Genomic DNA, 25,008 nt, shown 5'->3' with positions numbered 1-25,008 from the left:
AATCACATATGAGATTAAAACAGAGTTTTCGAGTTTTAAAATGAACACAAAAATAACTCTAATCGCATATGAGATTAATACTTTCTAGTAAGAGAAAAAACATGGAATTATTTTTCTTCTCCATTGCTAGTTATGTAATTCGGTGGAGGGGAGGGAAGTGTCTGCTGGGATGCCTGGGAACCAAAGACTGATTTTGTAATTCTCAGTCAGGACTGATAGTTATCTCTGCCTTTTTAAGAGACACAGCTGTGAACATGTTTAAATGACGAGTTTTTTTTAATACCTTGAGTATTATACAGAGTCTGTATTCATTCCTATTTAAAAATTAGGACAGATACAATCAATACCATGTTGATTTGAGTTTTATTAGTAAATGGTATAGGAAATGTAACTGAAACACTCAGTAGCTGGGCAGATAATATTTTGTTCTAATGAGATTAAAATCATCCACTTTTAACCTGAATTAATAGGTATGTCAGAATGAATTTTTCCACAGATCTCAGAATTATCTCTATATGAATAGAAAAAATTGTAATGTTTTACTCAAAAGAGATGATAGAATTTTCCTGTGTTCTTTGATTCAAGAAATATTTATTGAATTCCTGCTATGTGTTAGGTCTGTTTAGGCACAGAGGATAAATTATTGACCCAAACAGAAAGTGTTCCTACCTTTAAACTAAACCTTTGTGACTGGACAGATTGGAACAGACTGATAAATGTTGGCTATGAGGTTTTTTTCTGAAACAGCAGAAATGAGGAGATTATGTTCTTCATGTATGGAGATGGCATTTTGATAAGTCAGCCAACTTTTCTTGGGGTCGGGAACAATCTGATTTTTGTGTAGTGCTTTAGATTTCTTGTCTACCTTAAGGTTGTGAAGAAAAGTGAACTCACCCATTCAGGCCTCTTCATAAAGGTATCCAAATAATTTGTGGAAAAAAGCAATCGATTCATTCTTCTTATAACAGTAAAGGTAATTATTTCAGTAGATTTTCAAACTCTTTTTTAAAATTTTTTTTAATGTTTATTTATTTTTGAGAGAGAGACAGAGGGTGAGTGGGGGAGGGGCAGAGAGAGGGAGACAGAATCTGAAGTAGGCTCCGAGTTCTGAGCTGTCAGCATAGAGCCTGACGCTGAGCTTGAACTCTCAGACCTTGAGATTATGATCTGAACTGAAGTTGGATGCTTAACCCACTGAGCCACCCAGGCACTCCTAGCAGTGACTAATTTTAAGAACTAGCTTGAACAGAACATCAACTTTCAGATTGAGCATTATGGAGAGTTATTTAAGGCTAATAATTAGAAATACCAATCTCTCTTTTTTTAAAGATTTTATATTTATTTTTAAGTAATCTCTACACCCAGTGTGGGGCTCAAACTCACGATGCTGAGACCAAGGGTCACATACTCCACCGACTGAGCCAGCTGGGCACCCCTTGAATGCTATTTACTCTTGTGCTGGTGCCATCCATCATCTGCATCATAAATTCCCATTAGAAAGTTATTATATATATATTTTTCAGGTCAGCTCATTTCGGATCAAGTGGCAGAAATTGTATCTAAATATGACCCCAAAGTTTACAGCATCCAGTATAATAACCAGTTGGCAACTCGGACTGCTCAAGCTATTTTTGATGACAGTTACTTGGGTAAGTAAAACCAAAATATGGATTCATTATATGGAGTTGCAGTGCATTTGCCCTGTATTTGCATATGCTGCTTTAAGCAGGACAATCTTTTATGTTGAATTTTTTTTAAATATAAGGAACAGGAACATAACTTCAAATTGTTAATGAATACTTAGGTTATGTTATATTTCAGTAGTTGAAATTTAAGAGTGATTATTTATACAACAATTAATAGTAATAGATAACTTTTAAAGTATGCTTATGTATTCTAGGCATTGTTCTAAGTATGCTTTATCTGTATTAATTTATTTAATCCTTACAACAGGTCTGTGACAGTGTACTGCTATTATCCCTATTTTGTAGGTAAAGAAATTCAGGCACTTTGTGGGTAAAGAAAAAAAGGGAAAATAACTTGCCTGAAGTCACTCACTTAGTAACTTGATGTTCTAATATTCAAACCCAGGCAGTCTGACTCCTAAGCTTCTATTCTCTGTGTTATTCACTGTGTTAAACTTTGGTCTTTAAAGTTTATTAAGTTTTGTTTTCTCCCTTTAGGTTTCTCTTACTCTTTTTTTTTTTTTTTAATTTTTTTTTAACGTTTATTTATTTTTGAGACAGAGAGAGACAGAGCATGAACAGGGGAGGGGCAGAGAGAGAGGGAGACACAGAATTGGAAACAGGCTCCAGGCTCTGAGCCGTCAGCACAGAGCCTGATGTGGGGCTCGAACTCATGGACCATGAGATCATGACCCGAGCTGAAGTCGGACGCTTAACTGACCAAGCCACCCAGGCGCCCCTCTCTTACTCTTTAAACCAAGGACTTAGGACAGCAGTAGTAGTTTGCTGATTAAAAAAAATATGTTATTTTTTGCTCCTTTAAGATAAATTACAGATTTACCCTGTTTTTCTAAAATTGAGATACAGTTGACTTGTAATATTATATTACTTTTAGGTATACAACATAATGATTTGATACTTTTATATACTGTGAAATGATGCTCACAATAAGTGTAGTTAATATTCATTATCACACACAGCTACAGATGTTGTTCTTGTAATGGGAACGTTTAAATTCTACTCTTTCAATATACAACATAGTTGTATTAGTTACAGTCACCATCCTCTAGGTTATATCACATGACTTATTTATAAGTGCACGTTTGTACCTTTTGACCACCTTCATGTATTTTGCCCACCTTTTATCCCCTACCTCTGCTAACATCCAATCTCTACTCTGTATCTATGAGAAATTTACCATTTTTAACTGACTCCTTTGTAAAGTTGATTAACGTCTTATTTTTCTAATAGAAAAATACTATTTTAGGGTTTAACTATTTCCTTTAGATTCGTTTAGCATGTACATATGCATCTGTTACCTCTAGAGAACAAAATACTGCATAACTAAAGGAATTGTGTTGACCCTTGAACACTGTATGACTTAGGTGCACCAATCCCTTGCACAGTTGAAAATCTGCATGTAACTTTTTAAAAAATGTTTATGTATTTGTTTATTTTGAGAGTGAGACCGAGCAAGGGAGGAGCGTGGGGCGGGGGAGGAGAGAATCCCAAGCAGGCTCCGTGTTGTCAGCACAGAGCTTGGTGTGGAGCTTGATCTCACAAATCATGAGATCATGACCTGAGCCGAAACCAAGAGTCAGACGCTTAACCAACTGAGCCTTCAGGAGCCCCACATATAACTTTTGACTCCCCCAAAATCTAATAGCCTACTGTTGACTGGAAGCCTTAGTAATGACATAGTGAATTAAGACATATTTTGTATGTCATGTGTATTATATACTGTATTCTTACAACAAAGTAAGCTAGAGAAAAGAAAATGTTAAGAAAACCATAAGGAAGAGAATATACATTTACAGTACTGCACTATATTTATTGAAAAAAACCTGTGTATTAGTGTACCTGTGTAGCTCAAACCCATTGTTCAAGGGTCAATCCTTCTTGAAAATATTTTCAAGGGAAGCCTACTCAGCAAGTATGCCGTAGGTGACTGTGCCTTGATGGAGTTTCACATTTTGTTCTTCCTATTCAGGTTATTCCGTGGCTGTCGGAGATTTCAATGGTGATGGCATCGATGGTATGATGCACTTGAATTATATTTACCACTTCTTAAAAAATATAGACTAAACATTCAAAACAGGTGACATTGAAAAACCTCAGCACTTAAAGGGTTTTGAAACCATTGTTATAGAATGTAACAGAAATGGGGAGATGTTAGTACATTGATGTAAGGTTGGTCTACATTAAACTTTCTCTGCAGCTGCTGAAAGTTGAACCAGCCAGTTGCTGAGTGCCCCTGTGTTTTCCCCCATCCACTTCTTTCCCGCCCTTGGCGTTTCAGTTTTTCTTCAGCTCCTTCCTTCTTGCGTTTCAGCAGATTTGGTCCTCTTGGAGGGTCTTAGTTCCTTCTTCCTGTAGACATAACTTGTAACTTTCTGGGCTCTGTATGTAAGATTGTTACCTCATCCTCTGTCTGTCCATCCATCTCCCTTCAGAGCTCAATTTATGAATCACAGACTTCACCTGATTTTGACCACATTTCGGTGTCACTGCCTTTCCTTTGTTCTTAGGTCACTTGATCTTAGCTGTTCTCTTTTTAATAAGATTACAAATTCCTGAGGGCACACATGCATTTCTTTGAGGGTTCTCAAGAATCTTTCTGTATTTTGTAAGGATTTGATCTTGTTAAAAAATACTATGGTCATTTATTATGGAGTACCATTAAAGAATTTTTGTTGTTGTTGTTTTCTACTGAAATAACAAAACAGAACTTAAAGCTTTCTGAGATATCCATTTCCTCCTGCAATTTTCAGTATTGGTCTTAAATATGAGTTATTATGTTTTGTTTTGTTTTGTTTTGTTTCAGACTTTGTTTCAGGCGTTCCAAGAGCAGCAAGGACTTTGGGAATGGTAGGAAAATTAAAAGGAATCTAAAAAAAAATCTCTAGGTTATCTTATATTTTACTATATTTCATATGCTTTTTTTTTTCTCCACAGGTTTATATTTATGATGGGAAAAACATGTCCTCCTTACACAATTTTACTGGTGAGCAGGTATGCTTTTAAAATGTTTTTTTTTTTTCCCCACATCAGCATTTTGTAACAATGTCTTAAAACTTTTCTTGTAAGTATCATAATGGTTTACATTGAATATGTAATGAATATTGGTTTAATATTCAATGTTGTAAATGTAAAATAGGCTTTAAAGAATTCACCTTTGTTTCAACCAGAGTAATTTGTGTAAACAAAGCCTTTTGTAATTGCACATGATGGCTTGTTTTTTAAGGAAATCCACAAACTGCACACACACATGTCAAAAACACAAAACCACAAAAACTTCCTTTTTCTTTGCTGATGACATTAAATTCTCCTTTAAGGAATGATCTATGCCCTTTCATTTTTTTTTTTTTCGATGCAAAACGAAGCATGGCACAGATGTGTATATTATAGATGTCATCAGTAAACTTCATTTGTAGTTCAAGAAATAAAACATTCTTCAGTTAAAAAGTAGTACTATTAGGCACTAGACATTCTCTGCAGGTACAGGCATTTTATAACATTTTGTTTCGTATATCTCAGAGAATTCAATGCCAAGTTAGTAATGGCAAAGGAAAAATCAGTAGCTACAGAAAAAATAATTATATCCCAGGTGGCAGATCTGGGATTCAAGCCCACTTCTTATTCAGTAGAGATTTTTGGGCTTTGCAAGAGGATTGATAGGATGAGGAAGTAGACTTTCAGCCCCCAGAAACCTCATCCCACGTGTAGCGGTCAGTGTTGGTTCACAGCACGGAACAAACGGCCCACAGTTGACAGCCCGTTAGAGTCGTGGCAGGGGGTGGTTATCCCTTTGTGAGGTTTTGACTTCTTGACCTCAAGCACCTTCTCCTGTCAGATGTCTGTGTATGTCTCTGGATCACGTACGCAGTCCATGATGCTTTCTTTATTGCTGTGGGGCGGGAGGAACATGGGCTTTGCTTTAGGACAGACCTGGGCTCTTCATTCGCAGTCTTAACTGCATTGGACAAGGTATATGCCACTGTAAATCTGGTGGGTCATTTGTAAAAATAGGGGTACTGGTAACTTTCTTATGGGGTTGTAGTAACAAATCAAATGAAAACATTTTAATCCTAGTGCCCAGGAAAAAACTTGTCTAAGTAAATGCCCTTTCTTTACACTTTCAGGCCAAGCGCCTTGCAAGGTTAAGACCCCAAAATAGTATTCTCTTAAATTGCACTGTAAATACAATACATTTTATTACACATGCTCTGGTCTTGCAATTGGATACAGACTGCACCTTTCATTTTCTTCACTTATACTCTGTCAACCCAAAATAGATGATGCAGGAATCTCCCATATCATTCCTTCCTGATATCTCCACCAGTCAAAATTTGGAAGCTTTTGCTAACTTTCCTGTCTGTGGTTTGTTGACTCATTCCTCACCTTAGTTCATCTTTAAAATGTCATCTCTCCTAGTTTTGCTTTGCATGTTGGGCTGTGTTTAGAACTTTTCTTTTCAGGTTTATTTCCAGCCAGTCTGCTCTGTCTGTGATGTCTAGCAGTCTTCTGTAGTGGAAGAAAGGACATTCCTTCTCCCTTCACATAATCCTGTAATAAACCCAAAACTAGTTGTACTGTGTATAACTCAAAAGCAAAGCTATTGGCAAGTAATCAGATGAGATGTGAGACAAGAACAAAGTCATTCCAATATCTTTCTAAACAGTAATTTCTTGAGAGTAGCAGTGGTCACATAGGGAGAGCCAGTTATGATCTATTAATAATTATTATCTATTATCTTTACTGCATAGACTCCCACTGATAACTTCTTGGGCTCAATTAAAACTTCTGTCTGTGACTATCTTTCTGATGGTGTATGTATGACATTTTTGGGGCAGTGGAGAAGAAGGGTGATAATAGGTTAGGCCTGGGAAGGAGCATTAGTTATGCTTAGACTTAGGGTAGAATAAACAAAAGAGAAGAAATTTATTTATTTACTTATTTATTTTTTAATTTTTTTTTCATGTTTACTTTTGAGAGAGAGAGAGAGAGTGCGTGCATGTGCACACATGAGCAGAGGAGAGGCAGAGAGAGGAAGACACAGAATCCGAAGCAGGCTCCAGGCTCCACGCTGTCAGCACAGAGCCTGACACTGGGCTCAAACTCACAAACTGTGAGGTCATGACCTGAGCCAAAGTCAGATGCTTAACCGACTGAGCCACCCAGGTGCCCCCAAAAGAGAAGAAATTTAGATTGAAACTATGTGCAGAGAAAAAAAAAAAAAACTTTTCCGTTTGATTAAATATATAATAAATATTAACTGTCAAAGCTAGTTGGATGAAAGTAAACATTTCATTTTCTTTTTGTTATCCAGATGGCTGCATATTTTGGATTTTCTGTCGCTGCCACTGACATTAATGGGGATGAGTAAGTTTAAAAAGATGTTTCCAGAAACAGTTTTCCTCTCATGTTTATACATGCTTTGCCAAAATTAAACATTTTTTCTTCTGTTTCTCTGTCCCCTTTCTAATCTGTTTCTCGTGAATATGAGAAAACCTCCATGATGTTCATAATTTCTTTCATTCGCTTTTATGATATGAAGGAATAAAGTAATTTTTATGAATTACTCATAGTTTCTTAAAAGAGTTGAAGGAAGATTTGAATTTGAAATGATTTTTTGCTTCAGTTTGGTTATGAGAGATGTGGAAAGAGGGAAATTGAGTTTTTTATTAACAGGTGGAATTTGATCTTGCGTTGGTGAAAGAGGTTCTGCTCTTTTAGTTACGCAGATGTGTTTATTGGAGCCCCTCTCTTCATGGATCGTGGCTCAGATGGCAAACTCCAAGAGGTGGGACAGGTTTCAGTGTCCCTGCAAAGACCTTCAGGAGACTTCCAGACGACCAAGCTGAATGGGTTTGAGGTCTTTGCGAGGTTCGGCAGTGCCATAGCACCTTTGGGGGATCTGGACCAGGATGGCTTCAATGGTAAGATCAACAAAGTTCAGTAATTGTGGGTCCATAATTTTCTGTGTCTACCTGGAAAAGTCTTGTACCTTCTTCTGTGGTTGTTCATACGAGCAAACCTCCTTCCTGGAAGGAAGCACTGGATTGATAGTGACTCCAGGTTAAACGACAGTTGCTCTTCTTCCTTAAAAATCTGAGCAAACTTTAAAAAAAATTATTCTCCTAAGTTATTATTCATACAGCCTCAAATTAGAATTTTGGAATGGTTAAATTCTGAAGGAAATTTGCATTCCCAGGGAGCCCAGAGTAAGCTGGTGATTTGTTGTCTCTGTCCTGCTTAGCAGCAGTGCCCTCTACTGTCCATTTGGATACAAATGTAAAAAATGCACCCAGGCACATTGTCAAGGCAATGTGGATTCTAATTGCATCCCTTAGAGGTACGATTTGCCTTTAATATTTTTAAAGCCATAACTTTGTTGTGGGTATCTGAGAAGTTCTGAGAGTTCTGAAGGATGTTAAAACTCCCTTCTTGAGGGCAAGTAAAAAATATAAGCTCATTGTTTTATAATAGTCCCATTTAATAATTTCTTTATTTTTTTTTAAGTTTATTTATATATAGAGAGAGAACATGTGTGCACATGGGCATGTGTGAGAATGGGACAGGGGAAGAGGGAGAGGGAGAAAGAATCCCAAGCAGGCTCCACGCCGTCAGCTCCGAGCCCAAAATAAGGCTCTATCTCACAAACCGTGAGATCATGACCCGAGCTGAAATCAAGAGTTGGTTGCTTAACCAACTGAGCCATCCAGGCACTCCAATATCTGTAGATATCTTTAAAAATCAAAGTGGCTTTTAACTTAGAGTAAAATATAGATTATAAATTATCAAGATTAAAAAAAAATTTTTTTTTAATGTTTATTTATTTTTGAGACAACGCAAGAGACAGAGTGCAAGCAGCAGAGGGGCAGACAGAGAGAGACCCAGAATCTGAAGCGGGCTCCAGGCTCTGAGCTGTCAGCCCAGAGTCCGACATGGGGGTCAAACTCACAAACCGTGAGATCATGACCTGAGCTGAAATTGGACGCTTAACTGACTGAGCCACTCAGGCGCTCTTTTTCTTAAAAAAAGGAATACTGGTACAAAACTCTCAGATTAGAAAGTTGAACTTTTGGTTTTTTGAATAATCGATCATATATGGGGATATGCCCCTTAAAATTTAAAGTTATAAGTTAAAGAGAAAACTTCGAAAATACAGTTGAATTTTATATCTTCCAAGTTGTGGTGGAAAAAGAAAACACCTTTTAGGCTTCAAGACTCCTCTACTCCTACCTCATGGGTAGTTCTGTGTCATGACTGGGAGTGTCATTTCTAACCTTAGCTCTAGATGTTTTCAGTGTTAGTAAGAACTGTTCACAGAAACATCTTGCTGCCTAAAATAGAGTCTTAAAGATTTGTACTACCAAGAGAACTTAAATCAAAGGAACTCTGGTATAAAGTTTAAAATAGAACTTGAAAAGAATACTGTAGAACAGAGCAAGCTATTACTTATTGATAGCAAAACGACTTAGAAAACACAGGGCCAAATTTGAGGTTCTGCCTTGCTATAGCAGGGCCCCTGTCTCTGGGGTTTCGGGGAGAGCCTGGCATGTTTGCCATCACCTTGTCTTAAGGGTATTCCAGCCACTTTAAAGGAAGTTCCCTCAGTATTATGATCTGGCCAACAGCTCATTCCATTTTCTATATTTTTATCAAACTGTTACCAGTGAATACAATAATTATAAACAACAGATAAAAAATAATGAAGTTTTACAGAGATTTGACAAACAGATTTTACTTCTAGAAATGGATACCAGAAAGGATGATTTTGTTCTCCCCAAGTTTCTCCTGGAGTCTTATTGCCTCAAATAGTGGCTTGTGAATGATGGTATCTTGAGTGGAAAATGATCTGATCTGTATTTATGCAACTATTTATATATACTTACAGTTTATATGTATCTATATTTTATATATATAATATGAACTGTTAGTTATAACCTGGATCTTTTCTTTGTGTAAGCCTGATGACATTAACCCTTTGTTAAGCTGTTCATCCTATATTCCCCCATTTCTACCTACACCCACTATGAAAACCTTAGGTATCATTAAGAGGGACACTGAAAACAAAACAGTGAAGTTATGTTTTGTATATGTTATGTACAAGGTGCAGTTTTTGTCAATACTCCTCCAGAAAGAGGGGAAGAAAACACAGAAAAGAGCAACTAAAATGATTAAAGGAAGAAATCAGTTGTGTGAAAAAGTAGGGCTTTCCAGACTGGACAGATGCCAGCCAAGAAAACAAGAAGATAATTAGGATATATAAAATAATGAGAAGTTTGGAAAAGTTAAAGATAATTTTTGTTAAATGGTTTTTCAACACTAGAGTTGTCTTCTGTTGGGAAATTATATTTTGATAAATATATATTTAAAAAAATTTTTTTTGACGTTTGCTCATTTTTGAGAGACAGAGACAGAGCATGTGTGGGGAGGGGCAGAGAGAGAGGGAGACACAGAATCTGAAGCAGGCTTCAGGCTCCGAGTTGTCAGCACAGAGCCCAACACGGGGCTCGAACTTACAAGCCGTGAGATCATGACCTGAGCTAAAGTCGGACGCTCAACCAACTGGGCCACCCGGGTGCTTTGATAAATGCGTTCTTAATGCCTGTGTCAATTTAGAAGTTATGCCTACCTTTGAAACTTAAAAAAGAGAAAAGAAGGACTCTTATATAATTTAAATACTACTGTTTTTTTGAAGGATAACAAATTCTTAGTTGGTCCTTACTGCACACCATGCCCTATTCCAAGTGCTAAAAATGACAGAATAAATTAGAGCCCATCCATGTCCTTAAGGAATTTAGCATCAATAGGGGCAACTTTTATGTAAACATTAGAAGGCAATCATCACCGTGTTTGGGATAATGCTGGGCATAATGCTCTTACATTAAAGATAAATGATCAAGGTCTCTGGTGTCTCAGGGGTTGCAGCATCACGGAGGCTGGAAGCAGTTTGTGTATGGGAAGGTATAACTGAGGCAGTTTGGAATGACTGGCGCATAGTGGCTGTCACAGGCAAGATGGGCACATCCTTGCTCTTGTGAAGCCTATGTTTCATGGAAGACCCACAAAGTAAATACATAATGGGGGGAATTCAGGTAGTGATAAAGGCTGTGGGTTAAAACAAAAAAAGGCAGGTTAACGTGATAGTGCCTAGACAGTGTCAGTGAGAAGGGAGAGTGCATGACTTTGTTGTCAGGGAAAAAGAACCTCTCTGATACGATGACATTTGATCTATGATTTGGATAAACAGAAGGAGCAGAGCTTGAAAAGCCCTGGAGCAAGAGCTGTGAAGGCACAGGGAGCAGCAAGTGTAAATCCAAAGATGGGTACTAGCTTGGTGTGTTTAAGGAACAGAGGAAAAGGTCAGGATTGATAGGAAGGGTGAGTGAGGGCTAGCACTGGGGTGGTAGGGGAGGGTGGGGAGCACTGGTGGAATGACTACACAAATCAGGTAGTGTTTAAATGCTTTGGGAAATGGGGGCCCCTGGGTGGCTCGGTCGGTCAAGTGTCTGACTTCCGCTCAGGTTATGATCTCGCGGTCTGTGAGTTCGAGCCCCGCGTCGGGCTCTGGACTGACGGCTCGGAGCCTGGAGCCTGTTTCGAATTCTCTGTCTCCCTCTCTCTCTGCCCCTCCCCTGATCACGCTCTGTCTCTCTCTGTCTCAAAAATAAATAAACGTTAAAAAAATAAAATAAAATAAATGCTTTGGGAAATGAAGGGTTTTAAGAACGCAGGTGGCATATTAACCTTTGGCCGTTTTGAGGAGAGTGGATTTTAGGGGCAGGAACAGAAGTGGGAGCCACTCAGGCTGCGTTAGGGCTCCAGGGAAAGGATGAGAATGGCTTGTCTAGGATGCTACCAGCAGAGACAGGGAAGTGAGCATATTTGTAATGTATTTCAGAGTTTCAAAAGGTGATGGTGACCATTTTTCTCTCTGTTTTCTTTTTGGGAAGAATTTCAAACTTCTTATTTGCTTGTGTTATCTTAATATAAGCTGAGCAAGGTGGAGATGAAGTCCTAACTTTCAAATTTCTGAGCCAGACTGCAGTTTCAAAAAACAAAAACCATGCCCACCGAAATTAGAGTCTTGAGAGCTGGAATGAACCTTAGATGAATCTTTTGACGTGTCCCCTCCCTTCCATTTTAAGGATGAAGTATTTTGAGGTCCAGAAAGGTTAAGTGATTTGTTCAAGGTCATACCCAGAATATCTGGCTCCAAGTTAATGTCATTTCGACATAGTTTTGCTTGAATCTCCTTGAATTAGATCGTTGCTTTGGAATAAAGAGTATTCTGCTAAACTTTGAATCAGTATTTATTGTGGTAAGTGGGTTGTATGAATACAGGTTTCGCCCTGCTGTCCGAAAGTGGAGCCTTCCCATGAAAACTTTCATTAGCAGAAGTGGTATTCAAGCAAAGAAGCAATTATCATTAATTTGATGTATATGGAAAATTTTTCCAAACCCCCCCAATTTCCCAGACCCAAAAAGTAACCACTCTCAGGGTTTTGTGATACCTTAGGACACATCTTGCTAATGGATGCAAAGAATAAGTTGAGATAAAGCATAGATGCTCACAGGCACCATTGAGCACTACGGGCAGCTTGATGCTGAGAAGTGGGCTGTGGTTCCCAGAGAAGGAGCTCAGGGTGCCCCTCCTGCTGCTTGGGGAGCAGCAACTCTTAGAACGGTTCATTGTAAAACAAACACTGAATGCTAGTTTTGCTTTTCTTTGTAAAAGCGAATCCTCTTCAGATTTTTTTCAGTTGGCAAAAACAGGTACTAATGTAGGTCTTCCCTAAAAGCAAAGTGCTGTAAGGGGAACTTTTGAAAGGAAGATAACTGCATTAAGATCTTTGCCATATAAATAGTAACACTAAGACTTCCCTCTCTGCCCTTGTTCTCCTCTCCTTTCCTTCTCCCTTCCTCCTCCTCCTCCTCCTTCTCTTCCTTCTTGTTTCTCTCCAAACTCCCCCCTCCCTTCCTTCCTCCCCACAGATATTGCCATTGCTGCTCCCTATGGGGGCGAAGATAAAAAAGGAATTGTTTATATTTTCAATGGAAGATTAACAGGCTTGAATGCAGTACCGTCTCAAATCCTTGAAGGGAAGTGGGCTGCTCGAAGCATGCCACCAAGCTTTGGCTATTCAATGAAAGGAGCCACGGATATAGACAGGAATGGATATCCAGGTGCTTTCCTAGAAATACATACAATTTCTTAGGTTGTTCAGTCCTAATAGCGAATAGTTTGTTACTGCTCTCTTGATTTACGTCATAAGTTATTTCAGTTCAATACTTCAGTTATTGTTCATACCCCTGCTATGTACTTTAAGGCACTGTTCTCATCACCGAAGGGGATATGAGACAAAGACAGCTGTATTTCCTGGGAGCTTCCAATATAAAACATATACTCTGAGTTTCTTCTTTTGTTGTCCTGAACTCTGTAATGAAATGTCAGACAAAACTTTGAATGTTCATTCTAGCATTTTAAATGTCTCCTGTATTTTTTAATCATCTAACATTTTTATGGACTAGACTAATCATTGTGATTGTTAAAAGATACATTATCTCATTTAATTCTCCCAGTAAGGCTGGTGAAGCATATAGGCTAGCTTAGGTTGTTATTATGCCATTTTTATGGATGAGAAAAGATTGAGAAAGGTAATTTGCCTGAGGTTGCCTTTTGGTTTGAACCAGGACAGGAACAGAGGCCTTTTTCTAGCAGTTATATACTTGGAGTATTATAACGGATCTGGTCATAATGGGTCCATTCTTTAAATGAGATATAATGCAGAAGACTTGGTTTACCTTTATTATTGAAACAGTTCGTATGAGCCCAATATACAAGTGTGTTGAAGTGCTTTTGGAAATAGGACAGAAATGTGATTCTTGTCTGTTACTGTTATTTCAGGAGATTTTTTGGTTATAAATGCAATATATTTGTTATAGAACTTTTAGAAAATACAGCAAAGCATATCTTTCAATCATTTTTCCAATGCGTTCATATATAGTTCTTTAACAAAACAGAATTATACTTTAGGCACTGTTAATAGCATATTTTTTTATTCACTCCAAGTATCAGAAATGTTTCCCCATATTGCTAATTATTCTTCTAAATATGAATCATATTTTTCCCATTCTATCAAATGTCTGTATCAGATCTTACTTAAGTTTATTTTGCGGCATTTATATCCTTGCATATAATTCTGGTGCATACCTCTAATTATTTCCTTAGGACAAAATTCTTTTTTTTTTTTTTCTCTTTATTTTTTTTATTTTTATTTTTATTTTTTTTAAATTTTTAACGTTTATTTATTTTTGAGGCAGAGAGAGACAGAGCATGAACGGGGGAGGGTCAGAGAGAGGGAGACACAGAATCTGAAACAGGCTCCAGGCTCCGAGCTGTCAGCACAGAGCCCGACGCGGGGCTTGAACTCACTGACAGTGAGATCATGACCTGAGCCGAAGTCGGCCACTTCACCGACCGAGCCACCAGGCGCCCCAGGACAAAATTCTATAATTGCTGTGTCAAAGATACGGCACTTAAAAAAAAAAAAAATCTGTTGATACATGTCATCAAATTATAATCCCATGCCCTCAAAAAGAAGGTTTTGCAGCTCTTTTTAAGCATTCACCAGAATGAGCAATCATTTACCCACATGGGTGCCTACACTGAGGGTCATCTGTTGTTTTTATAAAAATAATATTATACTATATGATAGGTAGAAATGTTACTTTGTTCTACTTTATAGTTTTTAATTATCAGGGAGGGTAAGCATTTTTGTTTATATGTATTTACTTTTGTGAATTCCCTTTTTACTTTTTTTTTTTTTTTGCTCTGTTTCTATTGGGATGTTGTTTTCCTTTCTTTCTTTTTTTTTTTCCTTAGGACAGTGTCTTAAATATTGTGGATAGTAACCCCTTAACACACACACACACACACACACACACACACATCTCAGTTTGTCGTATTTGCTTTTTGGGCATAAAGAAGTTCTTAATTTTTAGGTAATCCAATCTACCCATCTTTCTGGTTCCTTATGTACTTGTCTGCTTAGAAAGGGTTTCCTCAGATTTACCTTGGGTATATTGTGAAATAGAGCTCTTATTTCATATTTTCTTAATCACGAACCCATTGTACCAGCTGCATATAAAAATTAATGCATTCTGTTCTTGTTAATTTGAATGCTATCTGCTGTCCTTCTAAGTATTCTATGTATATGTAATGTGCTTTGTTTTGTTTTGTTTTTGTAACAAAGGGGAAAATTTATAATGAAATTTAGACTTGTAATGAAACTTTGCAATGAAATTGTAAAATCCACAGGCACTTATAAAACTTTTTCCTTTGAGGGGTATATGCATTTGGGTGATATACACTTCCTTATTATTGCTAATTTTTATAAAGTACCCTTTAAAAAGATTCTCATCTTTACAAAGTATCCATTAAAAATATGCTTGTCTCCCTGGATGAAAGATTAGTTTTATGTGGAGTGTATGCCATTTGATACCTTATTTAGAGTTTTCATATGTTTTTGCCTTTGAGATACTATCTTACAACCATTTAATGAAGAATAGTTTTGAGACTATGTCTAAATCTTTATCACATGCACTGAAAGTTTTATAGAATGGTATATGAATTTAAAACATTATTATTATTATTATTTACATGTTTTTCTACTCTCTTTTAAGACTTAATTGTAGGAGCTTTTGGTGTAGATAGAGCTGTATTATACAGGTGAGCACGTTTCCATATCCTGTAATATAGGAATATTACCACTGTTTGAATTTCAGTTTAATTTTCTTGAAGTAATGATAAAATTTGTTCTTTCTAGTCAAGCCTTGCTCAGTCAGCATTTATACAAGGAAATCCCAAAGCAGAAGAAGGTGTAGATTTTTTTATTTAGAAACGCATTCAGAATTTTCTCTTTGTTATTTAAATTATGTTCAAAGATGTTCTTCTGTGTTTTAAATCTCTCTTTAAAATTTATATGAGTTTACATTTTCCTCTAAAAGGCAAGAAGTTAACTTGATGTTTATGCCACAGCATTCTGTGACCACAGGGCAGTATGTAATGACTTCCCAAATCAATATTTTTATTAGAGCAATATATATGAATCCACATAACCTGTATTTCTCAGCTTCATCCATATTCTCAGTTATTCTCTATATTTAATCAACTCCTCATGCTTTAGACTGTCATCTGGCATCCCAAGTACATGAAGATGCTTACACTTTTATGGGCTATGTTTATACATGCCAGAATAACTAACCTGAGTTCTGTGTAATGGAATTTATGTTGGGTCAACTTGATTGTGGCTCTTGGGGCCACGTGTGCCCAATCATTTATCATGACCGAGTAGGCACAGTGCCGTGAGCCTACTATATTTTTATACAGGGCTTAAACCTGTACATCTGAACTTTGGAAAACTATTTATTTTAATTTGTTATTTCAGTTTTTAAAATTGCTATTAAAAGGTAATACATATAGTAAAATGCATGTAGTAAAAACTCAATCAGAAAGGACATAAACAAAAATAACATACTTCCTTTCACGCCAGTTACTAGTTTGAGTATACCCTACCAGAATTATTCTGTGCATTAAAAAATTATGTGTATGTGTTTGCGTTTGCATCCTTTGTACATGGTGGGTTTTTTTCCTGTCATATAAAAATTATATTGGATATATCATAGAGATCATCTCGTATCCACACAGTTGGATTTATGTCACTCATTTCCCCTACTGTATTGCATTGCGTTAGGTAGATACCCCACAACGTGGTTAACCATTCTGCTTTCGTGGACTGAGTTCAGATAGGATGGCCACTTGTCCCGCTTTGCCTGAACTGCGGGATTTACCAGGATGTGGGACTGTCAGTGCTAAAGTCAGGATGGTCTTCAGCAAACAGGGACAGTTTGTCATTCTGTGTTTAGATTGTTTTTATTCCTTTTGCTGTTATAAACAATGCTTTAGAAAACGTTGTTATATATACAAAAAATGTAAACCTAAAATGCTTAGATCAATCTAATATTGTAAATAACTTTTTGCTTTCTTTTCTTTTTCTTTCTTTCTTGTTTTTTTTTTAAACCAGGGCCAGACCAGTTATAACTGTAAATGCTGGCCTTGAAGTGTACCCTAGCATTTTAAATCAAGACAATAAAACCTGCCCATTGCCTGGGACAGATCTCAAAGTTTCCTGGTAAGGGCATTAGTTTAATAATATTTACTATTGTGATTATTGGTACAGTCATTATGAAAACAATTGAAAATGAAGGGGGGGCTGAAATATTGCAGAACAGTTTCTATGTGTATTACTCTCTTTTCATAGATTGGATTATAGAAATGTTGTTCCAGAGTAGATATGTAGAAGGCTCTAAAAATATGCTACAAACTACTATAAACTTCATTAAAAAAAATGATGCATGCTCAATGAATATATTCAAAAAGACGAAAAAGCTAATTAGATCTCAGAACTCATTATTTGATTCTAAACAGACCCATGAACATTTTTATTTTTAAAGGAGATGATCTTTTCCAGATTTAATATCTGTGAATAGTTGTATGAAAAATACATTATTTAATTATTATTATGAAATATTATTAAATGTTAAATAATATTAAATCTATAAGTAGTATATTACCAATATAATATTCTTCTTGTTCTTCTTGTTCTTCTACTTGTCCCCTAACTAGTTTCTAAAGAAAAATATAATTTTTTGTAAGTTTAATATCGGAATTCTTCTCTAGTCCAGTGTTTCTCAAGTCTTCATTATTTGTACGCTATTTTCTGCTAGTGTATGATTTTTGCTATACTTTCATTCTACCTGTATTTATAATTAAAAGAATTTTTTTCTTTAAATCAATTCATGTTTTACTTAAAAATATTTAAAAATAATATGGAGAAACCCCAGTACCTTTCTCATACATGTCAAAATAAATATAAAATTAAGAAAAACCTTGGCCCATATACTAGTAAAATCACCAAGAGTACCTCACTTTGGGGAACACTGTTCTTTAAGTTCCTTGGTTACTCAAAAATCAAAGAACTTTTACAGATGCAGTGAGGAATGATTAGAAGCTGGGAAAATTTTACTTCTAAGAGGCTAATGAAAAAATAATTCTGATTTTGTTTTCAAATTATTATAGTTATTAGAAAACATTTTTCAAAATTTTATTTCTTTCATTGGATTGCATTAAAAATTTAGTAACATTTTATCTTATATTGATTGGCAGTGAAGTTTTCAAGATTTTAGCTTTAAGTTTTATGGCCTTCCCTTCACTCACCCTGCCTGCCCCTGTGAAATTGCTAGTAATATATTTAAAAGTATGCTAATAACTGTAAAGCTTTGAATATATACTAACCAGAGCAGTAGCTTTTGTATCTTTTTGGTTATGGCACATTGTATGAAATACATTTTGCATCATAATCCAGTAAATACATGTGTGTAATTAAAACAAAAGTTCCATGAAATCTTACCCTTCAGTCAGTTTTATTTATTTGATTTATTTTTTTAAGATATTGGTTGACACAACCCACTGAACTGATTGCATGACCCATTAAGAAATCATGAAGAACACTGTTCTAGAGGAGCTTTCTAATTAAAGGAAGCTTGGTGGGGGCTTTTAAAAAAAAATGAGATTATTTTATGTCTGGCCCATCCTTTCTCTCACTTAGATTTATCAACAGGTTCTATAAACTTGAGAGGAGGTTCAGAGATTCTTTTTTTTTTTTTTTTGAAATGAAGATACCATGAAAGGAAAGGTGCTTAAATTACTGAAGGATGTGTTAGGACAGTCTGTGTATTTTGTGTTTCATGTTTCAAGAATGGTATTATGACATGAAGAAAGATATAAAAGGCTTCACTATATAAACTGTGCATTAGAAATATGAGATTTGGGGGCGATACTCAGCAATGTGTTTAAACTGGATTACAGGATTTGTATATATTTTTATTTCTCTACAGTTTTAATGTCAAGTTCTGCTTAAAGGCAGATGGCAAAGGAGCACTTCCCACGAAAATTAGTAAGTATTCTATGGAAAAATTACAGAATGATTCTGCATATACAGCACTTAAAAATGTTTCAGGATATTTGAATAGTTACTCAAATAGTTGTTATCTTTGTTCTTTATTTGAATATGTATGCTTAAAGGCACCTAGCATTGCAACATGATTACCTTGTTGACTCTTAATTCAGATATAAATACATATTTATTTGTTGACATTGTGAACAGAATAGCCCATTGAATGGTAAAGATGGCCTTCAGAAAGTTAAACACTTACCAATGAGAGATAAATGAATTCTAGGGGAAATAGGTATCATTGTTTATAAGTAGATGATCTACTGAAAAGTTCGTATTTTATGTCTCAGAGAAACCCCCAGCAATCTAAGCAGCAGAAATGCTTTAGATATAGTGGAAGATGGAGAAAAAGTTTGGGCCATCCAATTTACCCACACGGCAAATTCCTAACTTGACTCTTCCTTTCCAACATATGGTTTATATGGTCCGGAGAGCAAGGCAGGAGAGCTAAGTAATTGTAGCCAAGATTGGTCATTGTTAGTGACAAGTGCTGAGAAGCCACCGCAAAGCAGAGGAAGAGGACTGAGTTTGCTGGGTGTGTGTGTGTGCATGGAAGTTCACATAGAGTGGCAAGGTGGGGTCCCTGGAAGATGACTAAAGACCTGTAGGGAATGTCTGGAGGGGTATTTTGCACAGAGGAAATGGCAGTTTCAAGAGGCCTGAGGCAAGAGCATGCTTAGTGTGTTTGAGAGACACAAGGAGAGTGGTGTGGGTGGGTAGAACAGAATTGGAAGCAAAATCACCTTGCGTTTTAACCCAAAGTTAACATGAGGTTCAACATTTAGAGAAACTTAGAAACTTGGTTTTGACATTGAAGAAACTACTTAAAGAAGAGCTGAATCTTAGAAGGAAGTCACCCTAATACCATGCTTCAGACTATTGGTTGCATGTTTGCTTTAATAGAATTCTTGATCTAGTTAACTATATTAGGTCACCTGCTTCACGAGGGACATATTTATCTGACAGTCTGATATGGTAGCTTCATTAAAAGTAGTAGTTGCAGGTGATTCAAACTGTTTATTTGTCATAGTGTTTAATGGAATAATATGGGTGCATATTAGTAAATATTAATCGCAGTCAGTGGGAAATTGCTGCTACTTGTGTTGATGGCGGGAGTCGTAATTCACATATATTTCGTGCTCTGAACTTCTTCCTCTCGGCCTAAATTAAAAGAAAAAATTCCCCTTGCATCTGATAGTTATTTTACTACCATCATTATCTATTGTATGAATTAATATGTGGCTTTACTTTGGGGATAGTTGGATTATTAATTAGCAAATATTCAGGATTAATATGTTGTAGTCTCACTACAATGTATACACATTTTTAGTGAATTACAAGGAAATTGCTTCTTAAGGAATAAATATCTTTGTTTACATGAAAACTTCAGCTATCTAGGACAGATAGGTGTTCATAACGATTATATTAGTTATAAATCCTTTGTATAGATTTCCAGGTGGAGCTTCTTTTGGATAAACTCAAGCAAAAAGGAGCAATTCGACGAGCACTATTTCTCCATAACCGGTCCCCAGGTCACTCCAAGAACATGACTATTTCAAGGGGGGGACAGATGCAGTGTGAGGAACTAATAGCATATCTGCGGGTAAGAGATACTTTTCTCCTTCATCGTCTTTTACTTTTTACTAATTTTTTTCCTTTTCATCTAAATGATTCTCACTTTGTGTGAATTTTTGGGTATTAAATCAAAAGGAAAACACAGAAGAATACACTTGAGGAAGTTTAGCTTATTAATGTATCAAACCTGAGTAATGGATTTTTGTTCCTGACAAACTGGATATTTCAACTGGTCTTTCTGCGACATTGCTACTGAATAAATTATAACAAACCTATTTCTTAAATGTTGCTAGACTCTCAAAACATAAAATAAATCTCCACGGTCCAAAAAAAATAAATAAATAAAAAATCAGTTAAAAAACTACATTGGCAAAATTTGACTTGTGACTTGTGTGCAGATACGTGAGCCAGAGTGTCTGGGGAAGGATGAACAGTAATAGTGGATACCACTGGCACAGGAATTCAGACTTATCTGGGACTTTTGCAAGCCAGGGGTCTGACTTGAGCCTCCTACTTGCCATTATATAGAAGAATACACACACACACACACACACACACACACACACACACACACACACACGTATATGTAAATATATCTATATATTCATTGTTTTTTTGGTAAAAGCAAAAACAAAAACAACCCAAATAACCTTTGATAGGAGAATAGATAAATACATTATGGTTTTATTATCATATGATGAATATTACTCAACAGTAAAAATTAACCTCAGCTACTTGCAACAGGATGGATAAACCTTAACAAGAATGTTGAATAGAAAGCACATTACAGAGGGGCGCCTGGGTAGCTCAGTCGGTTAAATGTCCGACTTCGGCCCAGGTCATGATCTCGCGGTTCGTGAGTTCAAGCCCCGTGTCGGGCTCTGTGCTGACAGCTCAGAGCCTGGAGCCTGCTTTGAATTCTGTGTCTCCTCTCTCTGCTCCTCCCCCAATCATGCTCTGTCTCTCTCTGTGTCTCTCTCTCTCTGTCAAAAATAAATAAAAACATTAAAAAAATTTATTAAAAAGAAAGCAAGTTACAGAAAAATGCATATGACCTCACTTTTAAGTGAACAAAAAAGGAAAAGCAAACAGAAGAACATATTGTTTAAGGACATATACAGTGTAGTAAAACTACTGAAAATAAATGAGAATGGTGTACTTAAAATTTAGAATGGTGGTTACCTCTGAGAAGAAAGGCCGAGGGAAGAAATGAAAAGGGAGTACATGGGTAACTTAAAAATTATTGGTAATATTTGGGGCACCTTGAGTGGCTCAGGCAGTTAAGCATGCGACCCTTCGTTTCGGCTCAGGTCACGATCTCCTGGTTTGTGGATTCGATCCCTGTGTTGGGCTCTGCACTGGCCATGTGGAGCCTGCCTGGGATTCTCTCCCTCCTTTCTCATCCTCTCTGTCTCAAAATAAATAAATAAACTTAGAAAAATTATTAGTAATGTTCTAATTCTATTGGCTGTGGAGTGCCTGTTTTATTAACATGCCCTTGTATATTTTTGTATGAATCAAGTATTATAAACAAAAATTGATTAAGCGTCCTTGCTGAATAACCAGTCTTTTTGGACATTCTAGTCTTACTCTTATATAATTGTAGTTTTTCAGAGTTTTGGTAGAATTGGATCAAGGTCAAACATGGCTGCCTTTGTACTGTGCACTTACAGATTTTTCCAGATACTTTGATGTCGTAGACTGATGTTATCATTGATTGGAAGCTTTTCTGTTTCTAGGATGAATCTGAATTTAGAGACAAACTCACTCCGATTACTGTTTTTATGGAGTATCGGTTGGATTACAGAACAGCTGCTGATGTGACAGGCTTGCAACCTATCCTTAACCAGTTCACTCCTGCCAACATTAGTCGACAGGTACCGTATGTACTATCTCCACTTATCACTAATTTTATACTTTAATTTTTTTAAAGTCTTACACTTCATATTTTTAAATATCATAAGGGATTGCTTTTTAAATGTTGGTTTCTAGTCAGAGTCAGAGGGGAAGGTATCTGAATTTTCAGGTCAGAGATATTTGAAGCCACTCAGAACTTAGTTATATGCAGAGAAAGACAGGGTCATATTCATAAAACAGTAAAATAGTTCAAGGAAAACAAAGTGCCAATGTATTTACATACTATTTTAGTATTTTGCTGAATAAGTTTTATATATATGTTTTCTCTGATTTACATTTTAATTGTAAAAAATAGCATATGTATACACATATGTATATGTAGTATGGAAGTCATTCTTTTCATCAAATCAAACAAAATTTCTTAAAAACTATATTACGATATTTTTAAGAAAGTCCTGTGTAAAACCCATGTATTCAGATATTGCATTTCCTATTTCTTCCGCTTTTTTATTGCATATTTATACTGTTAGATTAATAGTTCTACTCCCACAGAATACTTTACCCTAAATTTAGGTTGTTATATCTTCTTTGTCTAAGTTACTAAGGTCTCATGCTTTTTTTTTATTTGTAATTTGAGAAGACTGTGTAAGGCAACATAAAGTGAATTAAAATATATTTTAAGTCTTTATTATTTAACAATTTTTATATATTTATATTTATTTTTTATTATATTTTATATTTTAACAATTATTTTTATATTTTAACAACTTATATTTTTTACTTTGTACACATTGTATCATATATAATGTATATATATACTTTCTGCCACCAGCAATATAGAACTTGAAAATGTAGTTCTTTATTAGTTCATATTGTGTATATTTCTTATTTTTAATGGATATACAGTATTTTGTTAATTAACAATTTAATAATGAACATCTGAGCCTTTTAGGATCTGTCATTCAGTTTTATACTTTTTGAAAAAGTTGTGACTTGACCTTTTACATTATGTGTTTTGATATAGGAGTTATGATTATTTTCTCTTTATAATTATAGAATTGTTAGCATTAACATTACTTTTGAGTAGCTTACTGAGATCACCAGTCTCTTTAATACCAATCCAGTTTTAAAGTTACCTAAGTAAGTAGGATAACTTTTGAAAACCCTTGGAGAGAAATAATAACTTTAATAATATTTAGCTTCCTTTCCTTCTCTTCCTGCTCTCCTTCATTGTTGTGTCCTTTGCGTCCTACGTATGTTTCAGCAGTAATATTTAGCTTCCTTTCCTTCTCTTCCTGCTCTCCTTCATTGTTGTGTCCTTTGCGTCCTACGTATGTTTCAGCAGTGCCTGTGTACACAAGAGAGGCATGCTCTCTATGCATGCTTAGCTTTATTATATAATCTTGTTTCTAGGTTAATTATCCATCCTTTGTTCCCATTATTTACTTCTTTCTAAGATGGGTCCTTCATTTCAGTGGTCATATTACAGACTTGTTTTACCACACTTTCTCCATAGAGTACTGCTGTTCCATACAAATACTAACATGAGCCACATTTGTGGTTTTAAATTTGTTAGTTGGCAACATTTTCTTAAGGTAGAAAACAGGTGAAATTAAACTTAATAATATAAAGTTTGCTAGCACTGCTGTCATGAAAAACCACAGATTGGGTGGCTTGTTTTAAACAATAGAAATTTATTTTCTGATGGTTCTAGAGGCTTAAAGTCTGAGACCAAGGTGTCTGGCAGGGTTGGTTTCTTCTGAGGCCTCTCTCATCAGCTTATAAATGGTTACCTTCTCCTTTTGTCTTTACACGGTCTTCCCTCTGCGTGTGTCTTGTCCCAATCTCCTTATACATTGTGTTGCATTAGGGTCCACCCTGATGGTATCATTTTACGTTAATTACCTCTTTAAATACCGTATCTCCAGGTAAAATCACACTCAGGACTTCAGCATGTGAATTTTGGGGGGGGGACACAGATCAGCCCGTAACAATATCCAAGTTATTGTCATTCCAGCACATAATCCATTTAAAAATTGTTAGTGAAATATTTTATATTCTATTTTTTGCTGTCTTCAAAATCCAGAATGTATTATATGATTATAGCACATCTCAATTCAGATGCTAAATATTTTTTCTGTATTTGGAATTCATATGGTTTATAGTTGAAGAAGTAGATTCACATACCCAAGTTGTTTTAACATACTAACAGTTTTCCAGTAATGGAATCAAGTATCAGTTTTTAAATTTAAATTTAAATTAATTAAAATTGAATAAAATTTGAAAATCAATTCTCAGCTCCCCTGAGACCCCTTTCAAGTGCTCAGAGGCCACATGTGGCTCACTGGTGGCTATTGTAATGGACAGGGCAGCTGTTGAGTTTCCCTTTCTGTAGCCTAATCCTTTGCAGTTAAGAGACCAGAGTGCTTTCTGTAGGAAGAGTGGCTTTTTTTTTTTTTTCCTGCCCTCCATTTATTTGTGCAAATGTAGATTAAGTTCTTACCCTGTGCAAGATGTTAAATATAGAGAGATTTAGTTCTCTATGAATGGAAGGCATTGCTGTGTGCTTTTCCATTTCTGAAACTTATTTTTCTAATAGCTTTAATACTGTGGTTACACCAATGCCAGCTAAATCCTTTCTCTTCAGTGTATGGTAGCAGTTAGGCAAATATCCCTTTGCCACAGTATTATTAATATTTCATACATATTTCTTATTCCAGACCTAACATACTCATCATTTTGACTGGGTCTCTTAATACTCACCATATCACTAGTTACTGTTATTATCTACAAAATCTACTTTTTAT

General features: G+C 35.9%; 1 protein-coding gene across 1 annotated transcript in view; it reads left to right on the top strand.

Annotated features, from left to right (window-relative positions):
* ITGAV (integrin subunit alpha V) overlaps nucleotides 1-25,008 on the top strand; it is a 93,075-nt gene that overhangs the window by 48,963 nt on the left and 19,104 nt on the right. The window contains exons 7-18 of the mRNA XM_058711908.1: nucleotides 1,524-1,649; nucleotides 3,676-3,720; nucleotides 4,510-4,553; nucleotides 4,641-4,697; nucleotides 7,015-7,067; nucleotides 7,422-7,624; nucleotides 12,690-12,881; nucleotides 15,381-15,426; nucleotides 16,781-16,888; nucleotides 18,654-18,712; nucleotides 20,218-20,372; nucleotides 22,084-22,221. Coding sequence (XP_058567891.1) covers nucleotides 1,524-1,649; nucleotides 3,676-3,720; nucleotides 4,510-4,553; nucleotides 4,641-4,697; nucleotides 7,015-7,067; nucleotides 7,422-7,624; nucleotides 12,690-12,881; nucleotides 15,381-15,426; nucleotides 16,781-16,888; nucleotides 18,654-18,712; nucleotides 20,218-20,372; nucleotides 22,084-22,221 — 1,226 coding nt within the window. The remainder of the gene's footprint in view (nucleotides 1-1,523; nucleotides 1,650-3,675; nucleotides 3,721-4,509; nucleotides 4,554-4,640; nucleotides 4,698-7,014; nucleotides 7,068-7,421; nucleotides 7,625-12,689; nucleotides 12,882-15,380; nucleotides 15,427-16,780; nucleotides 16,889-18,653; nucleotides 18,713-20,217; nucleotides 20,373-22,083; nucleotides 22,222-25,008) is intronic.

This window comes from Neofelis nebulosa, chromosome 2, assembly GCF_028018385.1.
Source record: "Neofelis nebulosa isolate mNeoNeb1 chromosome 2, mNeoNeb1.pri, whole genome shotgun sequence".
NCBI lineage: Eukaryota > Metazoa > Chordata > Mammalia > Carnivora > Felidae > Neofelis > Neofelis nebulosa.
This window is presented reverse-complemented; position numbering and strand designations above follow the sequence as displayed.